A 23432-nucleotide genomic window follows, 5' to 3' on the forward strand; every position below is an offset into this window, starting at 1 on the left:
GCCATCCTGACAGACCTGCGTCCCCTGCAGTCCGAGCAGACCCTGGAGCCAGCGGGGCTGGGACCTGTGACAGGGACAGTCTGGTAGAGGGGCCCCTCCTCCCCAGTCTGCCAGGTGCAGGCCACAGCCCAGGTGTCATCTTGCCAGTGCCGACTTGTCTTGGAGGGACCTGTGTCTGACGTTCCGCCCTCGCCATGCACAGAGGGGAAGCAGGTTGGGGGACAGCCCTCTGCTTGGCGGGGCGCTCAGGGCCGCCCGCGTTGGTGCCCGGGGGTCTCCCAGGGTGTGTGTGGTGTGTCGAGAAAGTGTACCAGAGAAAGACTTAGTGTAAAATAGTTGCTTTATTTTGTCATTTGGACACCAGGCTGACACCCTGTGTCACTGAGTAAAAAACAAGCAAACCGAAAGCCTGGAAGGTCATGGAGGCAATGACCCTGCTGTGCGCTCAGCGGGCAGGGCTGCCCGGGTCCCACCGGATGGACGGACGAGGGGAAGGAGTGTCGTGGCCCCCCGGGGCTGGACCCAGGGGCGGGGAGGGGTCCCAGCTGAGCCCCCCACTTCCTGTCTTGGTGCCTGCAGCCTGGGGCCGGGCCTGCTCAGCTACTCGGCCTTGAGCGTCGGTGCTGGGGGTGCTGGGGCCGGCAGGCTCCGCAGGAGGAGGAGGGGGAGCAGGAGGAGCCCGGCACTCACGGCGAAGCAGGCTGGCGCGCCCGCCAGCCAGTACGCTGCGGAGACACGGAGCGCTGAGGGGGCCCCACGCCCGCCCCGGCCCCGCTCCTCAGCCGCGGGGCGGCAGCACAGAGCGGTGGGGCCGCGACATGGCTGGCACCCGACGGGCAGGCGCAGACGTGGGCAGCCGAGGGAGGCCTGCGCCAGGGAGCACGAGTGCCGTCCCGCGGCTCTTACCTGAGGCGGCGACCGTGGGCCCCAGCGCTCTGGCCAGGGCGCCCAGGCTCCGCAGCGTGCCCATGACCGTGCCCTTCTGCCCAGGCGAGCCTGAGGGGCAGGGGAGAGACCATCAGGTGCCTGCCGGCCTCCCACCTGCGGCGGCCTCGGTCCAGGGAAGGGCCTCTCACCGTAGCCGGAGACCACAGAAGACAGGCAGGGCACCACGACCGCAGCGGCTAGCGGAGGACATCAGCGAGGCGCCCGTCAGCTCAGAGGGCAGGGCGGTGGGCTTGTGACCCGAGGGATTCCCGGCCACATCCCCACGGCGGCCCTGGGCGGCCACTCACCGAAAGAGTAGAGCAGCAGCCCCAGGCCCAGCGTGGGCAGCGTGAGCCCCCAGCCGATGAGGAGGAAGGCGGGGATCAGCAGCAGGATGGCCTGTGGGCGGGCACAGCGGGCCTCAGGACCCACCTCTGCTGCTTCCTGCAGAGCCCAGGGTCCCCCCTGCCCCCTGCTTCTGGGGGAGCCTGCATACCTGCTTCACAGCCCTGATTTCCCTGCCAGGGCTGATGCGCCGGGTGTAGGTGCCCTGGATGGTGGCCATGGTGAGACCAATGAAGAAGAACATCTTCCCTTGCTGCAGACTGGGAGGGGCGGGGTGGTCAGTGCCGCAGCCCTGCAGGTGGCAGCCAGCCCTGCTCCACCACCAGCACCCATCCTGCCCCAGGGTCCTGGGCGGGGCCCTGGGGAAGGTGGCAGGGCAGGAGCCAGGCCTTGAAGCAGGGGGTCCGCGGGCAGGGTCCTTTGCAGGACTGCATGCCCACCTGCTGAACTGGAAGCGCTGGTGTGCGAGGAAGCTCAGTGTGAACTCCAGGCCCGAGAACAGGAAGAGGTAAAGGAAGTAGACGAGGCCCAGGCGGCGCAGGTGGCTGAGCCCTGGTGAGCAGCAGGGAGGGGCGTGAGGGGTCCGCAGCGTCCATGGCAACGGGGTGAACCCCATCCGCGTGAAGGGCTGCGCCTTACTGTCTCCAGTGGGTGGGTCCTGGCCACGAGCCACGGCCGAGAAGCGGAGCAGGGCCAGGGGGCTGAGCAGGTCAGCAGCAGCTCGGAACCCCAGGCTGATAGACGGCGCCTGGTGGGGGCAAAGCTGGAGAGGTCTGGGGGGCCAGGGACCAGTGTGACTGGAACCTTCTTGGGCCCCACACCTGCAGGGCCTTGACTTCTAGTCTACCTGCCAGGCACTGTGGCCCCCAAGAGCCGCTGGACACCAGGAGAGAGCAGCCTAGCCTCCCCTGGTACCCGGGACTGGCACACACAGGCACCCCTACAGGCCCAGGGAACCAAGCCTCCAGCCCGGGGCTCCGTCAGTTTCTGGGTCCCACCGTACCCGCTTCTCTGGGGGCAGCGTCTCTGGCAGGAAGCAGAAGAGGAACAGCAGGTCGGAGACTGCGAAGAGCAGGGCGAGCCACGGTGCCGTCCACACGGGCAGGGAGGCGCCCAGCATGGGGCCCAGCGTGAAGCCCAGCGAGAAGGCCACCCCGATGACTGCCTGGGGAGAAGGCCACATGAGCTGGGAGGGAGACCTGCGCCCCGGCCCCTCGTCCATAGCATGTGTGCTCACCATGCCTCGGCTGCGGGCAGGCGGCGAGCCCAGGTCGGCGACAATAGCCGTGGAGAGGCTGACGTTCCCCTTGCTGATGCCACCGATCACCCTGGAGGCCAGGAAGGCCGCGAAGCTCTCCGAGGCAGCCCACACGGCATACGAGGCGGCCAGGCCTGCCTGCCTCAGGGCAGGGGCCAAGGGGCAGGCACAGTCACTTGACGCCAGGAGGGGCAAGAGTGGGGCTGGCAAACCCAGCAACACCCCTGGGACCCTGCCCTGTTCTGGAGCAGCCAAGGGCCACTGATGTTCCCAGCGTCCCGTGCGTGGCAAGAGCAGCTCTGGGACAGCCTGGCTTAGACGCAGTAACTACTGCCCTCTCAAGCACCACAGCCCAGGGGCAATGAGGGGCCCACAGCTGCCCCTGCCCTTCCCAGAGGGCTGCTGGGCGGGGAAGGATGCGTGCTCCCCCTCGGTGGGCACCCGTACCAAGGACAGCAGCATCACTGGGCGCCTCCCCAGGCAGTCAGAGATGGCCCCTGTGATCGGCGCCGCGAGGAACTGCAGGACTGAGAAGATGGAGCCAATCAGACCTGAAAGGCAGAAGTCACGGTCACCGCACCTCAGTCTGAGTCCCCACGGGTCTGATCACACCAGCCCTGCAATCCCAGGCCACGGACCTTGAGCGGAGGTGGCCCTGAGGGTGGACCCTGGGAGGGGGAGCAGACGGTGCAGGGGCGGACCAGGCCCTGGGATGGACAGGAGCCTGGGGGGGAGGGAGGAGTCTCAGACAGGACCCCAGGGGGCTCAGGGTCATACCTCCGAACAGGACACTGTTGTACCTCTTCTCTGCTGGCATCCCGATGGCTGCAGCAAACCAGTTCACCCCTTGCTGCCATGAGCCATAGAGGGGGTCCTGGAGGACAAGGAACCACGATTACGGCTAGGGGAGTCGCTGCTGGGCTAGAGGCTGTGGGCAGCCACCGCGGGGGCCGGGGGCATCAGGATGGGGGGCAGTGGGAGGTGGGGAGCGCTCACGTGGGCTCGGCCGTGGTTCTCGAGCAGCCCTGGCAGCAGGGGCAGCAGCAGAGTGAAGGCCAGGAGGTCCAGCAGGAGGCCGAGGAAGATCACAGTGACCACGCGGGTCTCGGCAGGCTGCTGGCGGATGGGTGGGCGCGGGGTGCAGCTCCCGCCAGCTCCCCAGCCCATGATTCGGTGGCTCGGATCCGGCCTGGCTGGGCGTGTGGCGGGTCTGCACGAGGGCACCTCTGGGTAGCCCAGTCCCAGACGCCTACTCTACCAAGGGGGAAACTGGGGTTCACAGCTCCTGTGATAATTTCAACCTGCAAACAGCCAGTGGGCACTCTAAAGAGAGGGCCTGCCCCGCCCTGCCGGGGTCCCCGTCACACAACATGGGGGTCCCAATGTGCTCCCTTCCACCCCCCGACCCCAGGCAGCAGGAAACAGGTTGCGAGGGTTGCGCAAGGAAACCGCAGCAAGCGAGGCCAACCGCCCCGAGGAGCCGGGGTGGGGGCATCGCGACCCCGGGCGGCACCTCACCCCACCCGGCCGCCCCACGTCCCCATGAGGCGCAGGCAGGGAAACTCGGCAGACGGTGGAGAGCGGGACATCTGCAGCTCCGGGCCGACGCGGGGGGCGTCCCTGCGCCCCAGAGAACGCCACCCTCGCCGGCCTAGACTCCAGCCCGCCCTGGGAGGCCGCGGGACGCGCACTGGACCTGGAGACCCGGCCCAGGACCCGCACCCCGCCCGGCCCCGCACCTGGCACGGCCGCGCGCGCGATGAGGACGGATCGTCGGATTGATGGACAGGGACGCGGAAGGGACCGCGGGCACGCTGCCCGGGGCGGGGCGAGCGCGCAGGCCACGCCCTGGCCACGCCCGGCCCGGAAGTGGCGCCGGGCCGCGCTTCCTCTTCCGGCCGGCGCGCTCCCGGGCGGGCGTCCGTACTCGTCGTCTCGGCCCCTGGCCCCGCCCACTTCCGCGACACAGGCTGGGGGCGGTGCCCCCCCCACACTCCCGCGCTGCGAAGCTTCAGGCCGCGCCCGGCAGGGCTTCCGTCGGCAGCGCCCCGGCGGGGCTTGGGCCCTTTCCTGCAGGAGCCACGCGTGTTCGCGGCCCGAGGCTCCCTGCAAGGGACACTGCGGGGAGGGGGGCGGGGAGCGTCTCCAGCCATCCCTCCCGTGGTTGCCGAACCTAGACCCTGGCTGGGGCGTGTTCAGACTGCCCACAGTCCCATTTGCTGCCCAACCTCTGCCCTAGGGGTGTGACCCTCTTTCTCTCCAGGGGCCTCGGGGCTTTTGGTCCTCCAGCCTGCAAGGTGGAACGGTGGTGTCCAGCCCTGGGACCCTCCTTCCATCCTCCACTCTGCCAGCTTGGGCGCCTTACAACATAGGCCATCACCCTCGTTGGATTGACCACACACTAGTCTCTCCGTTGGACTTTCTTCTGCATCTGCTGAGCCTGAAGTCCCAGGACCGACAGGTGGGGAAAGTGGGACCTGAGGTCAGGAGAGCAGAGGCCACTGAAAGCCACAGGCTCTAGCTGGCAGCACGCCGGCCATCGGCAGAGGAAGAGACCGCGGGCAGCTGCGGGCGGTCTGGACGCGAGCGCCTGGCCAGCGCCACCTCCTGCTGCCTCCTCATCTAAGATTCTTGCCGCTGTGGCCAACCCTGAGTGGAAACAGATGGAGGAGGGAGCGGTAAGTCCCGTTCACCTTCCACGTTGACAGTCCGCCCCTTGGTACCCACACACTGCTCCCTGCACTATAGTCAAGAAAGCCCATGAGCACCTGGCCCGAAGATGCGACGTTCCCACGTTCCTTACCCTCACCTGGGTGGTGGTCATTTCCTCTGGGCTGTGCCATGCTTCCCCTTTGGGAGCCTGGGACTCAATGAGCTCCAGACAGGAGGTTAACTCCGTTAGCAGCAGCTCCCTCGATAGGGGGCAGGGGAGCAGCCGAGGCGAGAAAACGAAGTGGATATTCATGGATCCATAATGAAATGCTAAGAACAGGCCGGTCCAGGCACCTCATGGTCTTCCCTTCGGGCAGGCCCCAGCCCCTCTGGCGTCTGGCAAACTGCACGCTGACCGACTGCTCCAGAAGCCGCTGGTTAGGTGCAGAATGAAAGCGGCTATCCTGTTTAACGTACACGCTTTCAACCTTAACCATAACGTCTTCCAGCTTGTTTGGACTCAGAACTTCCGCTGCCTCCTGGGTCAGTGCAGACACACCAAGCTCCTCCCCCTCCCCGCGGCTCAGGAGACCAGACCTGACACCTCGAAGCATCGGATAAAGACACTTCCGACAACGCCAGTCTTGGCTTTTAGGGTACTGGGATTCTTGTTGATTTTTTTCTTTGATTTCTAAACTGTTTGCAAACTTAAGTTTAATTTGTAATTGAAAATATCATTTATATGTTAACACTGAATTCTATACAGAAGACAAACATCCTTGCTTGACCAAAAACGATGCTGGCCAGAATCCTCAGTCCCAAGCCCTGTGACTAACAGGTGTGTGGAAGCTCGGTGGACCGAGACATTTAGAGTGTATCATCACCACGCGCGTGGAGAGCTGTTCCCAGTTCCAAAAGCGCACGTTGTCACCAGGAGAGACGTTTTAACAGGAACTGAAGCGCAGCGACAAAGACCCACACTCCATCCCAGCTCCCGTCATCACTTCCGACAGGCAGCGTCGTCTTGCCTCATCTGTAAAACTATTTTTTGAGCTTCTTCCTCTTCAGAGCCTTCCATTCACCTTCCTGTGTAGCCAGACTGTTAAAAAGTTGCTTCACTTTCCGCTTTCTTTCCGCATCCCTGAGAAAGTGGAAAAAAAAAAAACGCCTGTTTTTGGAGGATTCATTTTTGGCCCCTTGTCACATCTGACGCCACAGCAGTTCAGAACCGTGTGGGGCCTGTGTCCCCCACGTCCAGTCTAGAGGAAGGAAATGGCCCAAGCCTGCCCTGCCCCAGGCCCGAGGGCCGCCGTCCCCCGCCCCCTGCCCCGGCCCCCTCACCGCTCCATGGCCTCCGCGAGCTGCATCCGGGCCAGGAACTGGTTGTCCTTGCGAATCTCCCGGACGGCGCCTTTGAATTCGCGCCTGTGCTTGTGCATCAGCCTTTTCCGCTCCTGCTCCTCCCTGCTGCTCCCCTGCTTTCTTCCGAACTCGAGGCTGAAAGCAGAGGCCCAGCGGCACGCGGCCGGTCGGTCCCACTGTCCGCGGAGGGCTGGGCCCACGGCCCCGACCCTGGCGCTGCGGGGACCAGATGCGGGGGAGCAGCTGCACTCACACTTTGACCAGCCGGGGGGTGAACAGCTTGAGAGGCACCGGCCTGCTCTTCTCGCAGATGAGCGGCTGACAGCGCTCCTCCTGGGTTTCCATGTCCGTCAGCGTGGCCCGAATCAGCTCCTGAAACACGTGAGGGGGGGGCGGGTGAGGCCCGCCCACCGCAGCCTCGTGAGCTCCTCCAGCAGGCTCTGCGGTCCCGGGGACAGAGCGCGAGACCCGGCCGCCTCCAGACCCTCCTGCTGCCAGGGCCCTGCCGGGCCTGCATCTCATCTGCTGGTAAGGGGGCCCAGACGCCGTGCCGAGGTGTGGCTGTGATGGAGCGTCGTCTTCTCGCTGACGGGGAGGAGGCTGCACGACAAGCAGCGCCCGGGCCCCGGCACGGCGCCCGCGGGTAGGACGATGGAAGGGGGTGGGCTCAGGTGCTCAGAAGTGGAGGCGTCTGCGCGTCCAGCATCTGGCAAACGCGACGGCGTCTTTTTTCCCAGAGAAACCTGTCTGCACGGGGTGCCAGGGACATGCCTCGCATGGCCCGCTGCGAGTCGCACCCGATAGGAGAGCCACACCATGGGGTGCCCACCGGGACTGAGCCCCTACCAGCCTGTGAGCTGACCCCACTTCCACCCCAACAGAAAGAGCCAGATGGCCAAGACGCTTTCGTTGCAGCTGTGGCTTCCTAGACAGTTGGCTGGTGCTTCTGAGGAACCTAGAAGCCAGCTCACTGATGTTGGTTCCCTTCCTTTCCCCTCACACAGGTGTGTCGTGGAACCCAGGCTTCCTGCGCCATGGGCACAGCTGCCCCCAGCCCATCTGGCGGTTCATCTGGGGCGAAATGCCCAGGCTCCACGGGGACCACACGCCAAGCACGACCAGCTCAGTTCACCCAGGTCCACGAGCCCCCGTGGTCCCTGGGCCAGCTCCAGTCCCACAAAGCCTGACAGCCACTCTGCTCTTTCAACTAAGGGATGAGCCACAGCCAGGTCTGCATTAAGTGGAGGCAAGGTAGGGGCAGGTGTTGACACCTCGGTCTCATCGACCTTCTACAAGATGACACGATGTCCTCATAGGCCCATGTCCCGAGAAGCTGGGAGGGCCACACCGTGGAGAGGCTGGGGCACGTGGGGAGCAGTCACTAGGCTCTGAGGAGGGCGTTCCAGGCAGAGGCAAAGGCACGTGAGACGACCCCGTGCAGAGGTCGGAGCGTGTGGAGGGCAGGGCCAGGCCGCCGGAGGGACGACGTCCTGACAGGACCCTATGCTGCGGAAGGATGGGGGAGCAGGTGCGGGCGGGCGAGGGCAGAGCTGAAGGCCTGCGATGGCCTGGTGGCCGAGACACTCATCCAAACGTCCACTGGGGCGTCCAGGGCAGAGGGAGTCCTGCAATGTCTGTCACCTGGTACGGGGTGGTGGCACTATCTTCAGAAAACCCATGTGGCCTGGAAGGGACGGGGCCTGGCGGGCAGCGGGCCGGCAGAAGGGGGCATGCGACAGTGGTTCAGTGCTCGGGTAAACCCCGGGTCCGGACCCGCGCAGCGGTTCCTGGAGGTTCTCGCTGTGACCCTGTTTCCCGTCGTGTCCCTAACCCGCAGACACGGTGTCCTCAATGGGGGCTGCAACCCCGACAGCAAGAACGCGGCTCCCCGGCTCCCCCTCGGGAAAAGGCCGGGCTGGGGCAGAGCGCCCCGGCGCAGGGGCCTCACCTGGAGCTCGCGGGGGTGACTGCGGCTGGCCAGGTGCTCCGTCAGGAGGGCTCTGAGGGGCCTCACGATGTCGTGGAAGGACGGCAGGCCACCGTACATGTGCACACAGCGCTTCACCAGGGCCAGGCACACAGCCAGGCAGGACAGCCTGCACGGGCAACAGCCAGCTTCAGGGCGAGAGGCGACAGTCCTGGCAAAGACCAGGGTCCCCCCGCCGGCCCTGAAAAGCCCAACGAGGGTGGCAGGGGACCAGCCGACACTGAGAACAGCGCGTGGCCCGCACCGGGAGCCTTGTCGTGGGCATGTGACGCTGGCGTGGAGACAGCGGCTCCCAGTTTAGCGTCTAAATTATCTGAGAAATCAGGGAGATGAGTCCTGAAAATGATACACAGGTTCTGGGAAAGTCGTTTTTTTCATGGACGTAACTGCCATCAGGACTCGAACGGGTTTTTCTAGAGAGGACATGCAGATGGCCAACGGGCACATGCAGAGGTGCTCGGCACCACTAGTCAGGGGGGCGCACATCAAGGCCACAGCGAGATGCCACCTCACGCCCAGTAGGACGGCTACTGTGGCTGCTGCCGAAAGACCCAGAAAACAGCAAGAGCTGGCGAGGACGTGAGCAAGGCCCTGCGCACTGTGGGCGGGGCCGAGGGGGAAGCAGCGTGCTGGAAGCGCCTCAAAACACTGACCAGGGCGCCCACGTGGCCTGGCCATCCACCCCTGGGTCCGCGCCCCGGGGGACTAAACGCAGGATCTGCCGGTGGCGAGTGCGCACCGAGCTCACAGCAGCGCCGACCCGCTGGCGGAGGGAAGGGCGCGCAGACGCCCACCCACACGAGGTGTGTTATTCAGCTTGAAAAAGGACAGGAGTCCTGCCGTCGGCTACACGGATGAGCCCTGAGGACACTGCTTCTGCAACAAGCCAGTCCCAGGACGGACGCTGGACGGGAGGCGGCGCTGGACACGCACGCTTCCGATGGCCAATGTCGCTGAGTGTGTTGCACCACAGCAAAACTTCTCAAAAGACTTTTTCCAAATAATCTCTAACTTAAAAGATCAGAAAACAAAGGCCGGTGCTCCCAGTCCTACGCCGATCGGAGTGTGGAGCCCCGCGGAGCCCTGCTCGGACCGAACCCACGTGGAGGGCGCGGGGGCGGCTGCGTCTCCCCGCCCACGAGCACCACGGGCTCCGTCTACCCCGGCTTCACTTTCTCGGCAGAGTTTTGCTATTTGCACTGTACAGCCCCTCTCCACGGCTGCTTCCTGAGCGTTTTGTTTTTTTTGACGCTACCGTAAACAGGGTGGTTGTGAGTCCCTCGCTCATGGATAGAAACGCACTTGATTGTTGTGTGTGGACTTTTTGTCCGGCTGCGTTGCTGATTCACTGATCGAATCTAACAGTCTGTCTGTGGGGTTTAGGACTACATGTAAGTGCGTGTCATCTGCAAAGGAGACGACTCTGGTGCACTGTTGGGTGCCAGGTCCCGGTGGGGCCCAGCTCCCTGCTGGCCTCTCTGAGGTCCGGGCGGGCACCAAGGGGCCCGGGCTGCACAAACCTGATGTGGTTGGCCTCGGTCTCAGTCCGGGCTGGTGGCCCACTTGCCCAATGCAGGGCGAGGTGCCTCCTCTGCCACGTGGCTACGTCCCGTTCATCAGACACTAGGAGCAACTCCGAGTTCTTGCCGAGGGCTCTGAAAGGGTGCACCAGGGTGTAACCTGAATCGCAGCGGGACAGGACAGGGACAGAGAAGGCCTGAGTGTTACTGGGCTCATGGGCACCAAAGCCTTTAGCAAGTTCACTCTTCACCATGCAGGTGGTGACGGCCTTGGCGGGCACCAGGGCCACGCCCAAGAACGGACCAGGTCCCTGCCCTCGCGGGGGAGACAAGCAGTAAACGCCACCGGAAAACGCGGATGGAGTGGGTGGAGTGTCAGAAACAGTGAACAAGGGAAGCAGCAAAGGTAAGGGGTCAGTTGGGAGTGCAGGACACCCCCTGTCACTCAGAAGAGCAGATGTGGCAGAAGGAGCCGCCGGGGAGGGTGGAGGGCCTGGTGCAGTCTGGGCTCAGCATGGTGGGTGGGCGAGGGGTGACCGGGCAAAGGGAGAGGGGCGAGTGGCGACAGCAGCCCACTGCCCACTGCCCGGCCGTGTCCAGGACGTTCCGTACCCTGCTCTGACGTCCGTCCAACGACAGGCTTCCCCGGGCATGACCGGGCCCGTCCTGTGCCTGCCACACAGTGTACGTCCGTGCGGCCGTGAGGAGCCACACGTAGGACGGTCCCACCATGGGGTTACGCGGAGAAGGCAAAGGACGGGGCATTTGGTGCACACGAGGCACAGTCCCCGTGGTGTGGAACGGCTCTGCCCCACTGGCACTTCCGAGGCAGACAGCCGCAGCAGGGCAAGGGGACCGAGGCCACGCGCGCTCTCCTGGTGGTCCCGCGGGGAGCCCCGCGCAGGGGGGCGGGGTGGGCTCTGTGAGGCTCTGCGTCACGGGGCGCCCGGGGGGTGGGGCGGGCCATGCTGAGACCAGATCGAGTGCCGAAGCGCGCCCCAGAATCCCGCTTTTGGGGCGCTCTCCTTCCCAGATCCCAGGAGCAGAGACGCACGGAGCGGAGCTGCCCGACACCGCGGGGGCCATGCGGCCACAGAAAAAGCAAAAAATAAGATACGTCCTAACTGCGTAGTTTACACAATCCAAAACGTAAGAATACCGTCATCGCGACGCACGGTCCGTGCAGCGCGCGGAGACGTTCCGGGCTGACCCTCACGCAGAGCGCGTCTCCGGGGACGCCACGTGTGGCTCCTGGCTACCGAGTTGCACACGGGACAGAGCCCGATCTCTTCAGAACGTGGGTGCACACACACGTCCACTCAGAGAAGAGGCTGCGCCCTGCTTTCCCGCCTTTCTGTGCTCTAAACTCTCCACAGTGCGCATGAATTACTTTCAACAGTCTTTTTAAAAACCCGGAAGCACAGTGACTCAAAGCAGCTCCCTCCGACAACTCACCCGGACTCTGGCTGTTCGGAGCTGCTATGTAAAGGATGCCCACGAGGAAGTTAATCAGCTCAGGGACGAGCCTCCCAGACAGAGACACGTAGTCCAGGAACACGCAGCACACGAACAGACCCTTCACCGCGTCTTGGAGGGACAGGACGGGGCACTGGTGGAGGAGCGGGGCTCGGTGACTGTCGGGACGAGGTTCCGACACCACACGGGGCAGACAAGCTGCTGCTGGGGGAGCTGTGTGCTCGAGCTTGCCAACGCGGAGGGGGTGCTGCCGAGGGGGACCCCTGGTGCGGGGTCAGCCTGGAGGCGCGGGCACAGCTGGGTGGACACTAAGATGCCCCCCGGTGGTGGGGGAGGTCACAGTGAGCGCAGCAGGTGCGCCCGGTCGAGGGATGGAGCCCTGTGGGCCTTCGTAAGCCAAAGAGAACAGAACCCCTCTCTGACCCGAGGCCTTCCCCACTAACTCCAGGTACTAAACCTGACTCCCGCCTGGTCAGGGGCTGCTGTAGCCGGCCCTGGGGAGGACCTGGCCAACACCTTCACGGGCCCCCTGGGAGGAACTGCTCTTGCGCCCGGCCCCACGGTCAGCCTCCGGACCCTGACCCTGACCCTGACCCAGCCGTGCTCTCACTCAGCAAGGCCCGGGGAGACGCCGGCTCTGCTGGAGCGCGTCTGACCGCCCGTGTGCACGTGGGGACATACCTTCGTGAGCACGTGGGGACATACCTTCGTGAGCAGCTGGCTGAGACACACCAGTGCAGGCGTCACGACGGGGTGCCGGAAGTCAGAGGTCGGAAATAACATCCCAGCAATTTTCAAATAAATGAGCTGCAGAGAAAGTGTAATCACAAAAATCAAAGTGGGGGAAATGAAGTTTAGAGTACCGCCTCCTAAAAAGGCTCAAGGACAAAACAGGTTTCGAAGCTCCTGCAATGCTGTCCTGTCAATGGCCTTGTGGCCAGGGCCGGGGGCCCCACGGGAGGCATCAGCATCCCTTGGCCGCTGCCCCATACCCGCGAGAGCACCCCCACTGCACGTTACGCACAGCTGGCCCCTTCTGGAACATGTGGGGTTCTCCAGTGGGCCGTGGGGGGCACAGGGCGGTGCTGCACTGCCCAGGCAGCCGGCACTGTTTATGGCCCCAGGCCCGGCCGGCCGTCCCGGGCCATCAAGTCCATAGGCCAGTCCTTGTTTGCATGAAAACCTCTTTGGCGTGAAGAAGAACAGACCCACATTCACGTGCAAGCAAGCCAGCTTCCTCTGCTATGGACACGTTACCGTTCACGGTTCACGGCTTAAGTCTCCGCAGGTCACCCTGGAAACTCCGGGGACGGGCCACCTCCTGCAGCCACGCACACTCTCTGTCACCAGCCCCCCGTGTGGCACCAGACAGCACCGGGCTCTGCTGGCTGCTGGCCTACGGCTGGGCAACGCGAGCCCCGGCTCACCACGTCCAAGCCCGGGAACCGCGCCCGGCCTCTTGCCTCCACCACCCCTTCCATCTCGTGCATGGCGTCGCGGAGAACAAACTTCATGCAGCTGCTCGCGGACTCGGGAAACATCTGGCACAGATCATACAACTGCCTGTGGATGAGACACTCGAGTCAGGGAGGTCGACGCCAGACGCCGAAACGCAGAAGACCTGCCAGCCTCCCAAGCTGCCGTCTTCCTGCCGACGGCACGTCTAACCGGAAGCCCCCGGACGGGCCACCCTTCCCCTTACAGGCATGTGGCTGGCCTTCTGGGAGCCAGAAGACCTTTGTGACTGTGTTTGTAATAACCTGTCCTCAGATTTGCTACTCGTCACCTCCTGGCCAGAGCCTGTCAGCGGTGGCCGCAGGAGAGCTCTGCCTGTGCTCACAGGACCATGAGCGTGTGCTCCACGACCCCGCGATCGCTCACCAGCACTCCTGACAGGGTAGGAGCTGCTGGGCACCACGGGCCACGTGCGCTCACCACGTGCCGGGGGTGGGGCACGAGCCAGCACGTGGGTCTCTGCCTCACGGGGTTCTTGGTGCACGGAAGGTCTGGGACCTACTGCTGACCCTGTGCAGGGCAGGACCGGGTGGACAACGAGGGCTCGGGTCACCTGAGCCCGCCGGGTTCCACTGTGGCAAGGCCTGGGGCAAGAGCAGGCTGCGTGCGCTGCGCACCCCAAAACCCTCAGCGCCCAAGCAGAGCTGGAGACGCTGGCGAGTGAGAATAGGCTGCGAACACCGGGCCAACCTGGGGGGCCGCGAGGGCCTCGGGTCGCTGTTGTCACTGAACCGCCCACCTCTCGGCGCCGGGAGCAGCGGGCTGCCAGCGAGGCCAGTCACGAGGTCGGCCTTGCACGCTCGGCCAGGTCTCCACACGGCTCTGAGCAGGACAGAACCGTCCAGCTAGCCGGCTGCCCGCCCGCTTCACTCACACGACCAGCTTGTCGATCGTTCCAAGGGCCGGCGGCTCGTCCGTAGCCAGCTCTCCAACGTACTCCAAAAGGAAGCCGAACAGTTTCTGCAGGACACAGAGGCACAGTCAGAGCAGGCCGGCCGCGCGCCGTCGCCCAGGCTGGCTACAGCAGGGCGGGCGGCAGCTGAGCCTCAGAAGGCGGCGGAGGCTGCACCCTGGGCGTGGGCTGCTCGGTGACTGCTGGGAGGGGAGGGGCAGCAGGGGCAAGGTGATGGTTTCCCTGAGTCCCACCTGGCCGCTCGACAGCCACGTGAGGCAAACCTGCCTGTGAGCTGAGGCGAGCGTGCGGCCTCCTGCCGGCCCCGGCCTTGTGCCCTGTCCACCCACGCTGTGTGGGGCGCGCTGGGCCAGTGGCAGCTCTGGGCATCAGGCCCTCCCGCGGCCCCGCCCTGACACGCCCGTGGCTCCGCGGTCCCCCGCGTACCTCCAGCTTCGCTCTGTTGCCCACCGCGAGGCTCGGGTGGTGGCATTTCTGGATTCTTTCCAACACCAACAGCTGCTCTTCCGTCGGCCTTCCGGATAACAGCGCCTTCAGGTCCTCGCAGGATTCGGGAGCTGTCAAGACAGCGAGAATGACTCTTGTTCCTGGCAACGGACACCTGCCCTCAGCACGGCGTCAGCAACGCTACTTCTCTTGCTTTACCCAGGGACAAGCCAACCCATCGTAGCCACCGCATCACGCCTCCGGCTGTGAGGCCACGCGCACACCTGGTGCGTGCTCCAGCGGGTTGCGGGTAGCAGGCTGGGGGAACGGGGCCCTGGGAGCGGGCACCGAGCACGGCCTTCGTGGAGGACGGACCTGCAGCCCGTCTACAGGGAACCTGCCTGTGCCCCGAGGCAAGCCGACAGCGCCAGGCTGTTCAGAACGAGCCAGAAGGGGCCACACGAGCAGAGCGGCGTCACCGCCTGAGACTCCCACTGACCAGAGGCGGCTCTCACGCAAGCCAGCCTCACCCGCGAGTCTGTCCTTTCTGGAAATAACCTTAAGCCAGAGAACGCCGAAGGACTGTGCACAAGAACTGGACAAGTTCTCTCTGCGTGCCCAAGAAAGCGACAGCCTATTCTATGTGAGACGTCTGTGGCCAAACAAGAGTGCCCAGGTCCCTGTGCTGGGTCTCTGCGGCAGCCACCTGCCCACCGCAGAAGGCTGGCCTTTAAAAAACGGCAGGAAGACCCGTCTGCGGGGAGGTGTGTCTGCCCTCACCCTGCAGTGAGCCCACAGGACTGCCTGCGGTCCTGCAGCCAAGGCTGATGGGTCGTGCCAGGCCTGACAGGCCCCAGGGCACACCAGACAGAGGCTGAGGAGGTGACAGTGCCCGCCCACCAGCCAGGACTTTACAGACGGGACGTGCCGACGCGTCCAGCAGGGCACCCTCAGTCCCACTACCCCGCGAGGCTGGCGTGTGGCCACGCTGGGCGTGATCCCGAGCTCTGAGAACCCGGCCGGCTGTCACCTGCAAACACGTAGGGCAGCTCGGTGCTGGCGGCTCCCCCGCCTCCGCCTGGCGATGCGTGCCCAGAAGCCCGCCGCTGCTCCTCCCCCGGCCGCTCGCTCTCCCCCGCGCTCTCTCCGTCCGAGTCCAGGTCTGCGTGGCCCTCGGAGCCACTGCTGTCCTCCGCGTCGCCCTCGCCCGCGTCCTCGCCCTCGTCCTCGGCGCCCTCACGGTCGCTGGCCTCCCCGCTCTGCTCCTCCTCGATGCTCATCCTTCCGTCCTGGGACAGAGTGCAGGCGTCACAGCCCGGGACACGGCGGCCGGGCGCCCCGCTACACTGGGTGTGTGCGCACGCGCTCTCCCCCTGCGCTGCTCCTGTCCGCTGGCACGGGCCTCCCGGCCCACCCCCTTCGATGACGCCCTGACCCGCAGGGGCCACGGGCCCAGGAACCATGCTTCCCAAGCCCTCCTCCAGGACACTGGGCTCCAGCAGCCACCACTGGCTTTGGGGACAAGGGACAGCTGGCTTCCCGGCACTTGGGCTGCACCTGGAGGTGGTGGGACCCCAACATCTGGGGATGTTTACAACTTCCGTTTGTGATAAACCTATTAACCAAAATCCCAGAAAATGTGTTTAGATTAAAAGGGAAAATAAAAGCAAATGTCTTACTTTGTAAGAAAGCAAACGCCTGTCATCTTGGTCTAGAATGAAGCCATCACTTAAGTCATCCGCTGACGTGTGTTTGGGTTTAGTATCTTCATCCTCATCCTTTCCACGCATCCTCCGGAGTCTGTCGGCCTGAGCGGGGGAGCGCGGAGTCGTGAGCCGTGGCCGTCGCCTGCGTGACGAGGAGGCCGCTGCTCCCCCGGCCGTGCGCCGTGCCCAGCTGCTTTCAGGCCGGGCCAGACGCGCAAATACATGGCATCCTTTGGAAAATTCTTTTTAACAAAAATAACAACAAATACCATGGCGGAACTATTTCTAGTCACAAGGAAGGCAAACCTGTCGTCCGAGGTCCCTCTGGCCAAACGCGCCAGCCCACCTGACCCTCGCTGGCCGCTCTGCAGCCCGGGGGGACGGATGGCTCGCAGCAAGGCCCACCGCCGGCCATGGAGAGCACACGGCGGGCTCGGGAAGAGGCCCACGATGCAGCCACAGTGCAAAGGCCAGGCGTCGGACAGCATGTCTCTACTTCAGTTTAGTTTTAACATGATGAAATTTAAAAAAAAGTTTTTAAGGCACAGAAAAAAGTGGAGAAGGCAGAATACTATATTGTTAGCAACTGTTTTGAGGTAAAAGGTCTGTATGACTTGTCCGTTTTGTATTTGATGTATTTGGCTATTACCTAAACTTTTTTGCTTTTACAGTCAGAAAAAAAAAATACATTTATAGTAAAATAAAAAAAAAAAAAACCTTTAAATAGCCTAAAAAAAGCCCTTGACTAAAACAGCGTCTCTTCATCTCACCTTACAAAACACAGCAGCAAGACCTAAAACAAAGGTCGCGGCGGTTTCCCGACGCGGCGCTGGGGCTCCCCAGGGCCAGGTCATCACCGTCGCCCGTACCTCCAGATTCTTGAGCCGCTCCTGCTCCTCCTTGGCCAGCTCCTCTTCGGTTTTCATCCTGTTCGAAGGCTGTGCCTTCATCTCAAAGCCAAGCTCACGAACCGTCACGTCGTACGCATCAGGCTAGGGCAGAAAGAAATGATGTTTCACTCTGAGTATATTTTTTAGGAGAAAAGGCCTATACGGCCAGCTGGCTTCTTGCACATTCTACTCGTGGCTGACCCCACACCCTGAGTCTTTTCTTCTGGGGAAGAAGTTGTTCTCATCAGACTTGAGGATATTTTTAGGTCATATAGGACTCTGAACTTCTAGAAAGTTCTCCTCAAAATATATCTACTCTAATTAAACTAAACACTGCTTATCCAGTTGTAAAGGCCCCATGAGAGAACTCAGGTGAAGGTTACAGCAACAGCGGGGTGACTTGCAAAGACCCCCTGACGGCCACATGACCAGGTGAAAGCCTCGTTATTTCCCAGAAACCAGCTACTCAAACAAACACAGCTTTGTCAGCGAGTGAGACTGAGAGGGTGCGGTGGGAACCAAATGCCGTTTGGAGGGGAGACAAGTAAACGAATAAATTCGAACCCGGGCTGGTGGTCCCCCCGCACCGGGAAACCGCCATGTTCTTTAGCTAACGCTTTTGAGTTCACGTTTGAAGTCATCTTTAGTCTACGTCCACCCTGAGGTCACACCTTTCAGATGAGCTGATAAAAGTACAGGAGAAGCTTAGGTCCTAACAGAACCGGGGACCAGAAGCGGTGACGCCCAGGCCACAGGCCAGGAGGGCGCCTGGTCACGGCTTTTTCACCAGAGAAGGCTGGTCCGCAGACGTGAGCGGGGCGTGTGCCCGCGCCACGACCCACCGTGGGCCTCTCCTGGTCTCTGTTCCCCGGCTTGGGTGCCCTGCGCGCCAACAGCGCCTGGATCTCCCGCCAGTCCTGGTCCAGCTTCTCCGTGAGCTCCAGGGCGTCTTCTCGCTGGGCTTGTCTCTCCCTCTGGGAAGGAAGCACACAGCGCGCGCACCGTGACCGTGGGGCTCCAGCCACAGCCGATGCCCAGATGTGTCAACGGGAAAGAGAGACTGTGGGAATCAGAGTCCTAAAAGCGAAGCTACGAAATCCCATCAGAAGGCGCTAACTGCGCAAACTACTCGCTGTGGGTGAAGCCGGTGCTGTTTTGCAAATCTGGATACACGTCAAAACATGGACACCAACCAACCAACCAACAAAACCCAGAGCCACAACGAGCCACCAGCAGCATATATGCTTGATGAAGCTTAAGGTACTCCTGTTCGAAATGCATGCTTTTTCTAAATTCACAGGAAGGAGCAAATACAGCCTGGAAATGTACAGGGAAAGAAAGCGCGAGAACACACGGGGGACCGTGTCTCTGCCGCAACCAGCGCACCTTCTCCTGCTTCGACTTTGCGATGAGCTCCTCGATCAGTTCTTTGCGTGATCTGGGTCTCTCCCCATCCTTGCCCGGCGCTGGCGTCGGCTTCTCGTGAAGGGGCCCGCCGCCTCCAAAATGCGCCGCTGTCAGCTCAGCTGCAGACAGAGCAGAGAGTCTGCTGTGAGGCCGGGCACCACCCTCTGCCAGTGTCCTCAGGCACAGCCCTGGGGACTGACCCCGAGCTCAAGGACAACGCCTCACACCCACCACGGGCCTGAGACCCCAGGCACAGTGGCGCCTCAGCAACACCCAGGACAAGCCACTCAATGGAAACAAAGGGACAGAAAACCACCAACTGGCCAGACCCCGGAGAGCGGAAACACGGCCGGGCTGCCAGGGCACACGACAGAAATAAAACACCGTGGGGATCACAGACTTGGAGGGGAGAAGACCTTTACAAACTCCCATTCCTTGGATGAGAAAATAGAGGCTGAGGTGGTAAGTGATTTGTCCAAATCTCGTATCAGTAACAGTCTTTTAGGCTTTTTTTTCTAGCTGCTGCCTGTCGCTAACTCCACCAGCCCTGGGCGGAGCTGGGGTCCACAGTCCTGCACCCCCGCCACGGCCGTTTGGTCCTTCCTTGTTGAAGCTGCCATAGGGTTACCTCAGACTGTACCTGCTCCCTGCCACACCTGTGCAGGTGGACAAGCCACCTTGTTCCTTTGAGCTCCTGGATAAAGTGAGCTAGGTGAAGTTCGAATGAGGCAGGGGATGTGGCAGTGCCGTCTCAGCCTACAGAGCCACTGTCTCCTCCTCTACAGCTGCGTCCGCATAGTCACCTTCCTGAAGTCCTAACACTAAATAAGAAGCCTGTTCCACTAGACTTTCTTGAGATTAACGATCAGTGACACTTTACCCAAGGATATTTCTCAAGGTCTCCAAGAAGGGCAGGAAGAAAGTCTGCGGCTGAGCGGCCTGTGCCCGTGCTCCCGGCGCTTACCGGACAGCGCTCCTCGCTCCTCAGTGTCACTGTCACTGTCGACAATGTCATGATGCTTTTCGATGTCTGCCAGAGACTGGCCGTAATGCGTTAATTCTTCATCTTCGTTTAGGTTGTAGATGTTTTTTTTCTCATGTTGTCGCTGACAGAAGAGGAAAAAAAAGTCTGTTTCCTAAAATCTGCACATCCATTTAATAGAAAAAACGAAGTGTTTTCTATTACTTGTGCAGTACGACAGTGTGGCCCAAGCAGCTTTAAGATTGTTCTCGGTTATTTGCATCATGATTCACTATAAGCAGAACCTGCAGAAGGTACATAACTGACAGATCAGGCTAAGCTTCCGGTACATCACACGGCTTTACATTCCACTGTCTACTCGCTCTCCACCCGCCCGAGGCGAAGGCAGTACTTTAGTCAAAACTCTGGGACACGGCGCTGCCACACACTCTGGTCGAGCCGCTTGTCCACCCAGCTGAGATCTGCAGAAGTCTGCGTCCCCTTTGGCCTGGCCAGACCAGGTACAGGATTCAAGTTCCACCCAGTGTGCCCAGTGAGCCAGTGCCCACAGAACCGGGGAAACCACCTTCTCGTGCTTGACTTCTGTGTGAAAGGGCAGCCGGAGATACCTGCCAACTGTTTGCCATACCTGTTGTTCCAGAGCGAACCTCTTCAGCATCTTTTCCTCCAGGCTTATGTTGCTGTTGTACTCCCCGAAGCGCTTATCCACGAACACGTTGGACTTGTCCCTGTCCTTGTATTCTTTTAGTAAAGTCTGGCAGCGCTGCGGGAGAGATGATAAACAATTGCACGTGGGACCTGGCAGCTGCGCTCTGAGGCTTGGGGACCTGAGTTCCCAAAGGGGAAATACTCCCACAAGGGCACACAACGGCTCTAACGCGTTGGAAGATGTGTGCCGCCTGGCCATTTTGTGCCTTTGGCCACGGAAACCAAGTCCACCCACCCGAGGCGAAGAAAAAAAACGGACTCTTCTGCTGGCTGGAAAGAAGAGTCCCTGACGGCCACGGGGACCTGGGCTGCCACAGTGCAGTGCAGTCTGAGGACTGGTGCTTCCGTGCCCAATGTGAAGGTTAAAGAGGAATGACAGCCGCCAGGGAGAAAGCAGAACTGAGCCCTGAGAGGTCACCGCACCCGGCGAGGAAGCTGACAGTCCTAGCTGCGAGGATGGAAACACTTTTCCCCAAAGCACTAAGGTTCTACTTCTGATTCCTCCCGATGCCTGAGTTTCTACTGTGGGCCGAGTACCAGGATTCAGAGGCAGCAGCGAGGCCGGCCTCCAGCCCGTCCGCACTGAGGAGGGAGCTGGCCGAGCAACCTGTGCCATTCGGGCCGTGGGGCTTGGGAAAGTATCAGAGCGGTGACTTGGGCTCACCCTTGAGATCTGGAGAATAAGAAACTTTTCGGACAAGCTGAGTTGTAAAAGGCAAAACAAAGACAAGAGGTTCGGGCCGGCTTGTGAAAGAGAGTGGGAATGACAAGCTGAGACATTTGAGAATAATGACTACCGTTTAGAGAATACCCACGTGTGCCAAATGCACGATCTTACTGGATTCTTACAACCGCCATGATAGATGAAACGTATGTTATCCTCACTTAAGAAATGAGAAGACTGAGGCTGAAGTGAACACAAACGCCTGTTCTAGAGCCCACACTATCCCATCCCCCACACCTGCCCTGGGGTGCGTAATGCAAGACTTGTCAAAATCAATGGGACGTTTGTCTTGTTTACAGTACATACTGCCAGCTCCATGCTCGCAGTAAGGATGACATGATTCAATTTGAAGATCAACTGGATCGCACACTGTGTGACAGAGTATTATAGAGTACGTTACCTTGAAGGCAGCAGCCAGAACAGAGCTTAAATGTAAGTGCTCAGTGGAGTGTAAAGTCTTCGTCGATGCTCAAACCCGGTGCAAGCCCCAGCCCTTACCAGTGGTATGTTAGGAAATTCATGGGTCATTTCTGTGCCTTAATTTTTTCACCAACCTACTAATGTATCTTCCTCAGAGAAACAATAAATATTGTTCAACAAACCAATGAACAGGTGTTAGAAGCTGCATATAGAATGCCACTTATGGAATTGAATTTGAAAGGTACAGAACACTCTGGGACCATCAGCACAGGACAGATAAAAGCTATGACGCTTTCCATAGAAGGTAGCATTTCAGTTATTCCGCAAGGGACAAGGTCATGTGCTTCAAAGGAGAGAGACCCTCATTCTTCGAACATCTATTGAGCAACCTGTGTAGTCCATCATTCTGTGAAAAAAAAAAAGATCTATGGGCCCTAAACCAGTAGGTTCAAAGTCTAACGGAGGATGCCATGGCGGCACAGAAGTGATTACCTCTCCCCGAGGGAGCTGGAAAAGAAGTCCCACGTGTGCAGGGACGGACAGTTTTCCAGGGGAAAGTCAATCTCGCCCATGCAAAAGCACAGACATGACGACCAGTGACTGGCACTGGAGGTATGTGCCCTATGACACCAGGCTGTACCACGCACCATCCCAAGGACTTTAAACGGACACATTTGATCCTCCCCGAGCCCTAGGATCTTCGTGTTACGGATGAGCACACTGAGGCCGCCCAGCTAGCCATTGTGCGGCCCAAGTCCTGGCAGTCCAGCTGCGGAGTCTGTGCTGCGCGGGGAGAGGTGCAAACATCACGCAGGGGCGCGTGGTGGTCCGGTTCAGAGTCGAGGGACAGAGAGGCCGGGCGGGGTGCGCTCCAAATGAGCCCGCAGGGTTAGGCGCCGTCCCTGCTCACACGCGCGGCCCGGGACAGGGGACATCCATCCGGGAGGGGGTGCCCACTGGGGAGAGGGGCGCCCCGCTTACCTTCTGGATGGCCCGCGCGCGCGACACCCCAGGCAGCCCCACGTCGTGGCGCGTCTTCCTGCCCAGGACCTGGAACTTCTGCCTGTTGACTTTTACTTCGAATGGGTTTGGGTTGGGCCTTGCCCCGCCACCTCGCGCTCCCGCGGGAGTCTTCGTGCGCGCCCCGGCCGCCCTGGCCTTCCCCATGGCGTTCCGTCACCGCACCCCGAGGCGCCCGACTCTGCGCGGCCTCTGAGACCCGGGGACGGCGAGCCGTCGGCCCCTGGCAGCCGCCGGAGAGCAGCTTCCTTCAGCAAACACGTTGCGGGGACCAAGGAACCACCCCGCCCTCGTGTCGCGATAACTGAGTCAGAGAGCAAAAGACACATGTGACTCTGCCCACTCGCCTGCGCGCCGAGCGACTACAACTCCCAGCAGGCCACGCTCTCGCGACGAGCCGCTTCCTCCCCGCGCGGGGCCTGCTGGGAGCTGTAGTGCCCCGCGCAGCGCCGCAGCCGCCTCAGGCGCGGGCGAGGGGAGCGCTCGCACGCCACCCTCGGCGAAGCCGTTAGCGGGGAGCCGGCCGCGGTGCGAGCAGGCGGCGGCGGCGGCGGCGGCAGTAGCCGTCGCCGCCGGGGGCGGCCCTGCCAGTGAGCCCGAGCCCACGGAGACGCCGGCCGGCGCGGGAGCCGGGCCCTGAGGAGAGCGTTGCGCGCGCAAAGCGTGGCCGATGGGGCGCAGCGCCCCGGCCACGACGCGGAGGCGGTGACCGCGAAGACCCCCCGCGGCCGGGCTGCCAGATCCTCTCGCTCGGCCCCCGCTGGAGCCCGGCGCCGCGCGGGCGAGGTCTCCGCGGGCCGGCGCCAGCGCCAGCAGCGGCCGCGGCGGCGGCGGCGCTGTCGGGCCGGGAGGCGGTGGCGCCAGTGGTGGCGGCGGCCGCGGCCGCGGCCGCGGCGGCGGGGCGGCTCTCCCGGGCCCCGAGTGGGGCCCGACGGGCACGGGACGTCCGGCGAGCGATGCGCCGAGGCCCCTGCCCTGCCCCCGCGAGCCCGCAGAGCCCGGCCGCGGCGGCGGCGGCGGCGGCGGGCCATGGAGCTGGAAAACCTCCTGGCCAACTCGCTGCTGCTGAAAGCGCGCCAAGGTGGGTGCGGGCCAGCCGGGGCCCCCCGCCCGCGCCCCTCGGCCCCCGGGGAGTGGCCTGCGCCCCGCTCCTGCCAGTCCCGCCTGTTTGCCAGCCCTGCGCTCCCCGCATCC

General features: G+C 62.3%; 3 protein-coding genes across 16 annotated transcripts in view; 1 reads left to right on the forward strand and 2 right to left on the reverse strand.

The window, feature by feature from the left end:
- Positions 1 to 322: 322 nt before the first annotated feature.
- MFSD10 (major facilitator superfamily domain containing 10) lies at positions 323 to 4398 on the reverse strand. Of its 4 annotated transcripts, none has more exons than XM_036227432.1 (13): positions 4270 to 4398; positions 3527 to 3831; positions 3308 to 3404; positions 2978 to 3081; positions 2510 to 2668; positions 2276 to 2437; positions 1912 to 2020; positions 1713 to 1824; positions 1424 to 1532; positions 1236 to 1326; positions 1077 to 1124; positions 907 to 996; positions 601 to 725 (listed from the first exon to the last, which is right to left on the reverse strand). In XM_036227432.1, exons 2-13 carry the CDS (start codon positions 3695 to 3697, stop codon positions 601 to 603), a joined length of 1377 nt encoding a protein of 458 aa, XP_036083325.1. In that variant the 5' UTR covers positions 3698 to 3831; positions 4270 to 4398. The 4 variants fall into 4 exon arrangements, with proteins under 4 accessions (XP_036083327.1, XP_016014703.1, XP_036083325.1 ...); XM_036227433.1 differs by lacking the exon at positions 4270 to 4398 and adding an exon at positions 4049 to 4255; XM_036227434.1 differs by lacking the exon at positions 2510 to 2668 and having other exon boundaries at positions 323 to 725.
- Positions 4399 to 5879: 1481 nt separating this feature from the next.
- On the reverse strand, positions 5880 to 22590 carry NOP14 (NOP14 nucleolar protein). Its single transcript, XM_016159244.2, has 18 exons — positions 22200 to 22590; positions 19995 to 20129; positions 19349 to 19490; positions 18364 to 18503; positions 17820 to 17951; positions 16957 to 17079; positions 16061 to 16189; positions 15412 to 15670; positions 14382 to 14512; positions 13917 to 14002; positions 12955 to 13090; positions 12233 to 12334; positions 11507 to 11660; positions 10052 to 10211; positions 8493 to 8640; positions 6798 to 6916; positions 6524 to 6679; positions 5880 to 6323 (listed from the first exon to the last, which is right to left on the reverse strand). The coding sequence occupies exons 1-18, from the start codon at positions 22383 to 22385 to the stop codon at positions 6224 to 6226; spliced, it is 2538 nt and encodes an 845-aa protein (XP_016014730.2). The 5' UTR covers positions 22386 to 22590; the 3' UTR covers positions 5880 to 6223.
- GRK4 (G protein-coupled receptor kinase 4) overlaps positions 6914 to 23432 on the forward strand; it is a 57124-nt gene continuing 40605 nt past the window's right edge. For 6 of the 11 annotated variants that reach the window (XM_036227422.1, XM_036227427.1, XM_036227431.1 and 3 more), the window contains exon 1: positions 23118 to 23319. In XM_036227422.1, coding sequence (XP_036083315.1) covers positions 23268 to 23319 — 52 coding nt within the window. In that variant the 5' untranslated portion in view covers positions 23118 to 23267. Of the gene's footprint in view, positions 7796 to 10206; positions 10458 to 23115; positions 23320 to 23432 lie in introns of those variants that run through there. The other 5 variants (XM_016159247.2, XM_016159249.2, XM_036227423.1 and 2 more) reach the window with 4 other exon arrangements.

Source organism: Rousettus aegyptiacus, unplaced genomic scaffold, assembly GCF_014176215.1.
Source record: "Rousettus aegyptiacus isolate mRouAeg1 unplaced genomic scaffold, mRouAeg1.p scaffold_m13_p_10, whole genome shotgun sequence".
In the NCBI taxonomy this organism is placed as follows: Eukaryota; Metazoa; Chordata; class Mammalia; order Chiroptera; family Pteropodidae; genus Rousettus; species Rousettus aegyptiacus.

Coding starts and splice junctions, on each gene's coding strand:
- MFSD10 (XM_016159217.2), bottom strand. CDS start 3,697: ATGGGCTGGGGAGCTGGCGGGAGCTGCACCCCGCGCCCACCCATCCGC. Junction 2,021..2,275: donor CGCTGCCCCCAGAGAAGCGG/GTACGGTGGGAC, acceptor TGCCCCCACCAG/GCGCCGTCTATCAGCCTGGG. Junction 1,125..1,235: donor GCTGCTGCTCTACTCTTTCG/GTGAGTGGCCGC, acceptor GTCCTCCGCTAG/CCGCTGCGGTCGTGGTGCCC.
- NOP14 (XM_016159244.2), bottom strand. CDS start 22,385: ATGGGGAAGGCCAGGGCGGCCGGGGCGCGCACGAAGACTCCCGCGGGA. Junction 6,917..8,492: donor GTCACCCCCGCGAGCTCCAG/GTGAGGCCCCTG, acceptor CACGTGTTTCAG/GAGCTGATTCGGGCCACGCT. Junction 6,324..6,523: donor CTCGCGGAGGCCATGGAGCG/GTGAGGGGGCCG, acceptor CCACTTTCTCAG/GGATGCGGAAAGAAAGCGGA.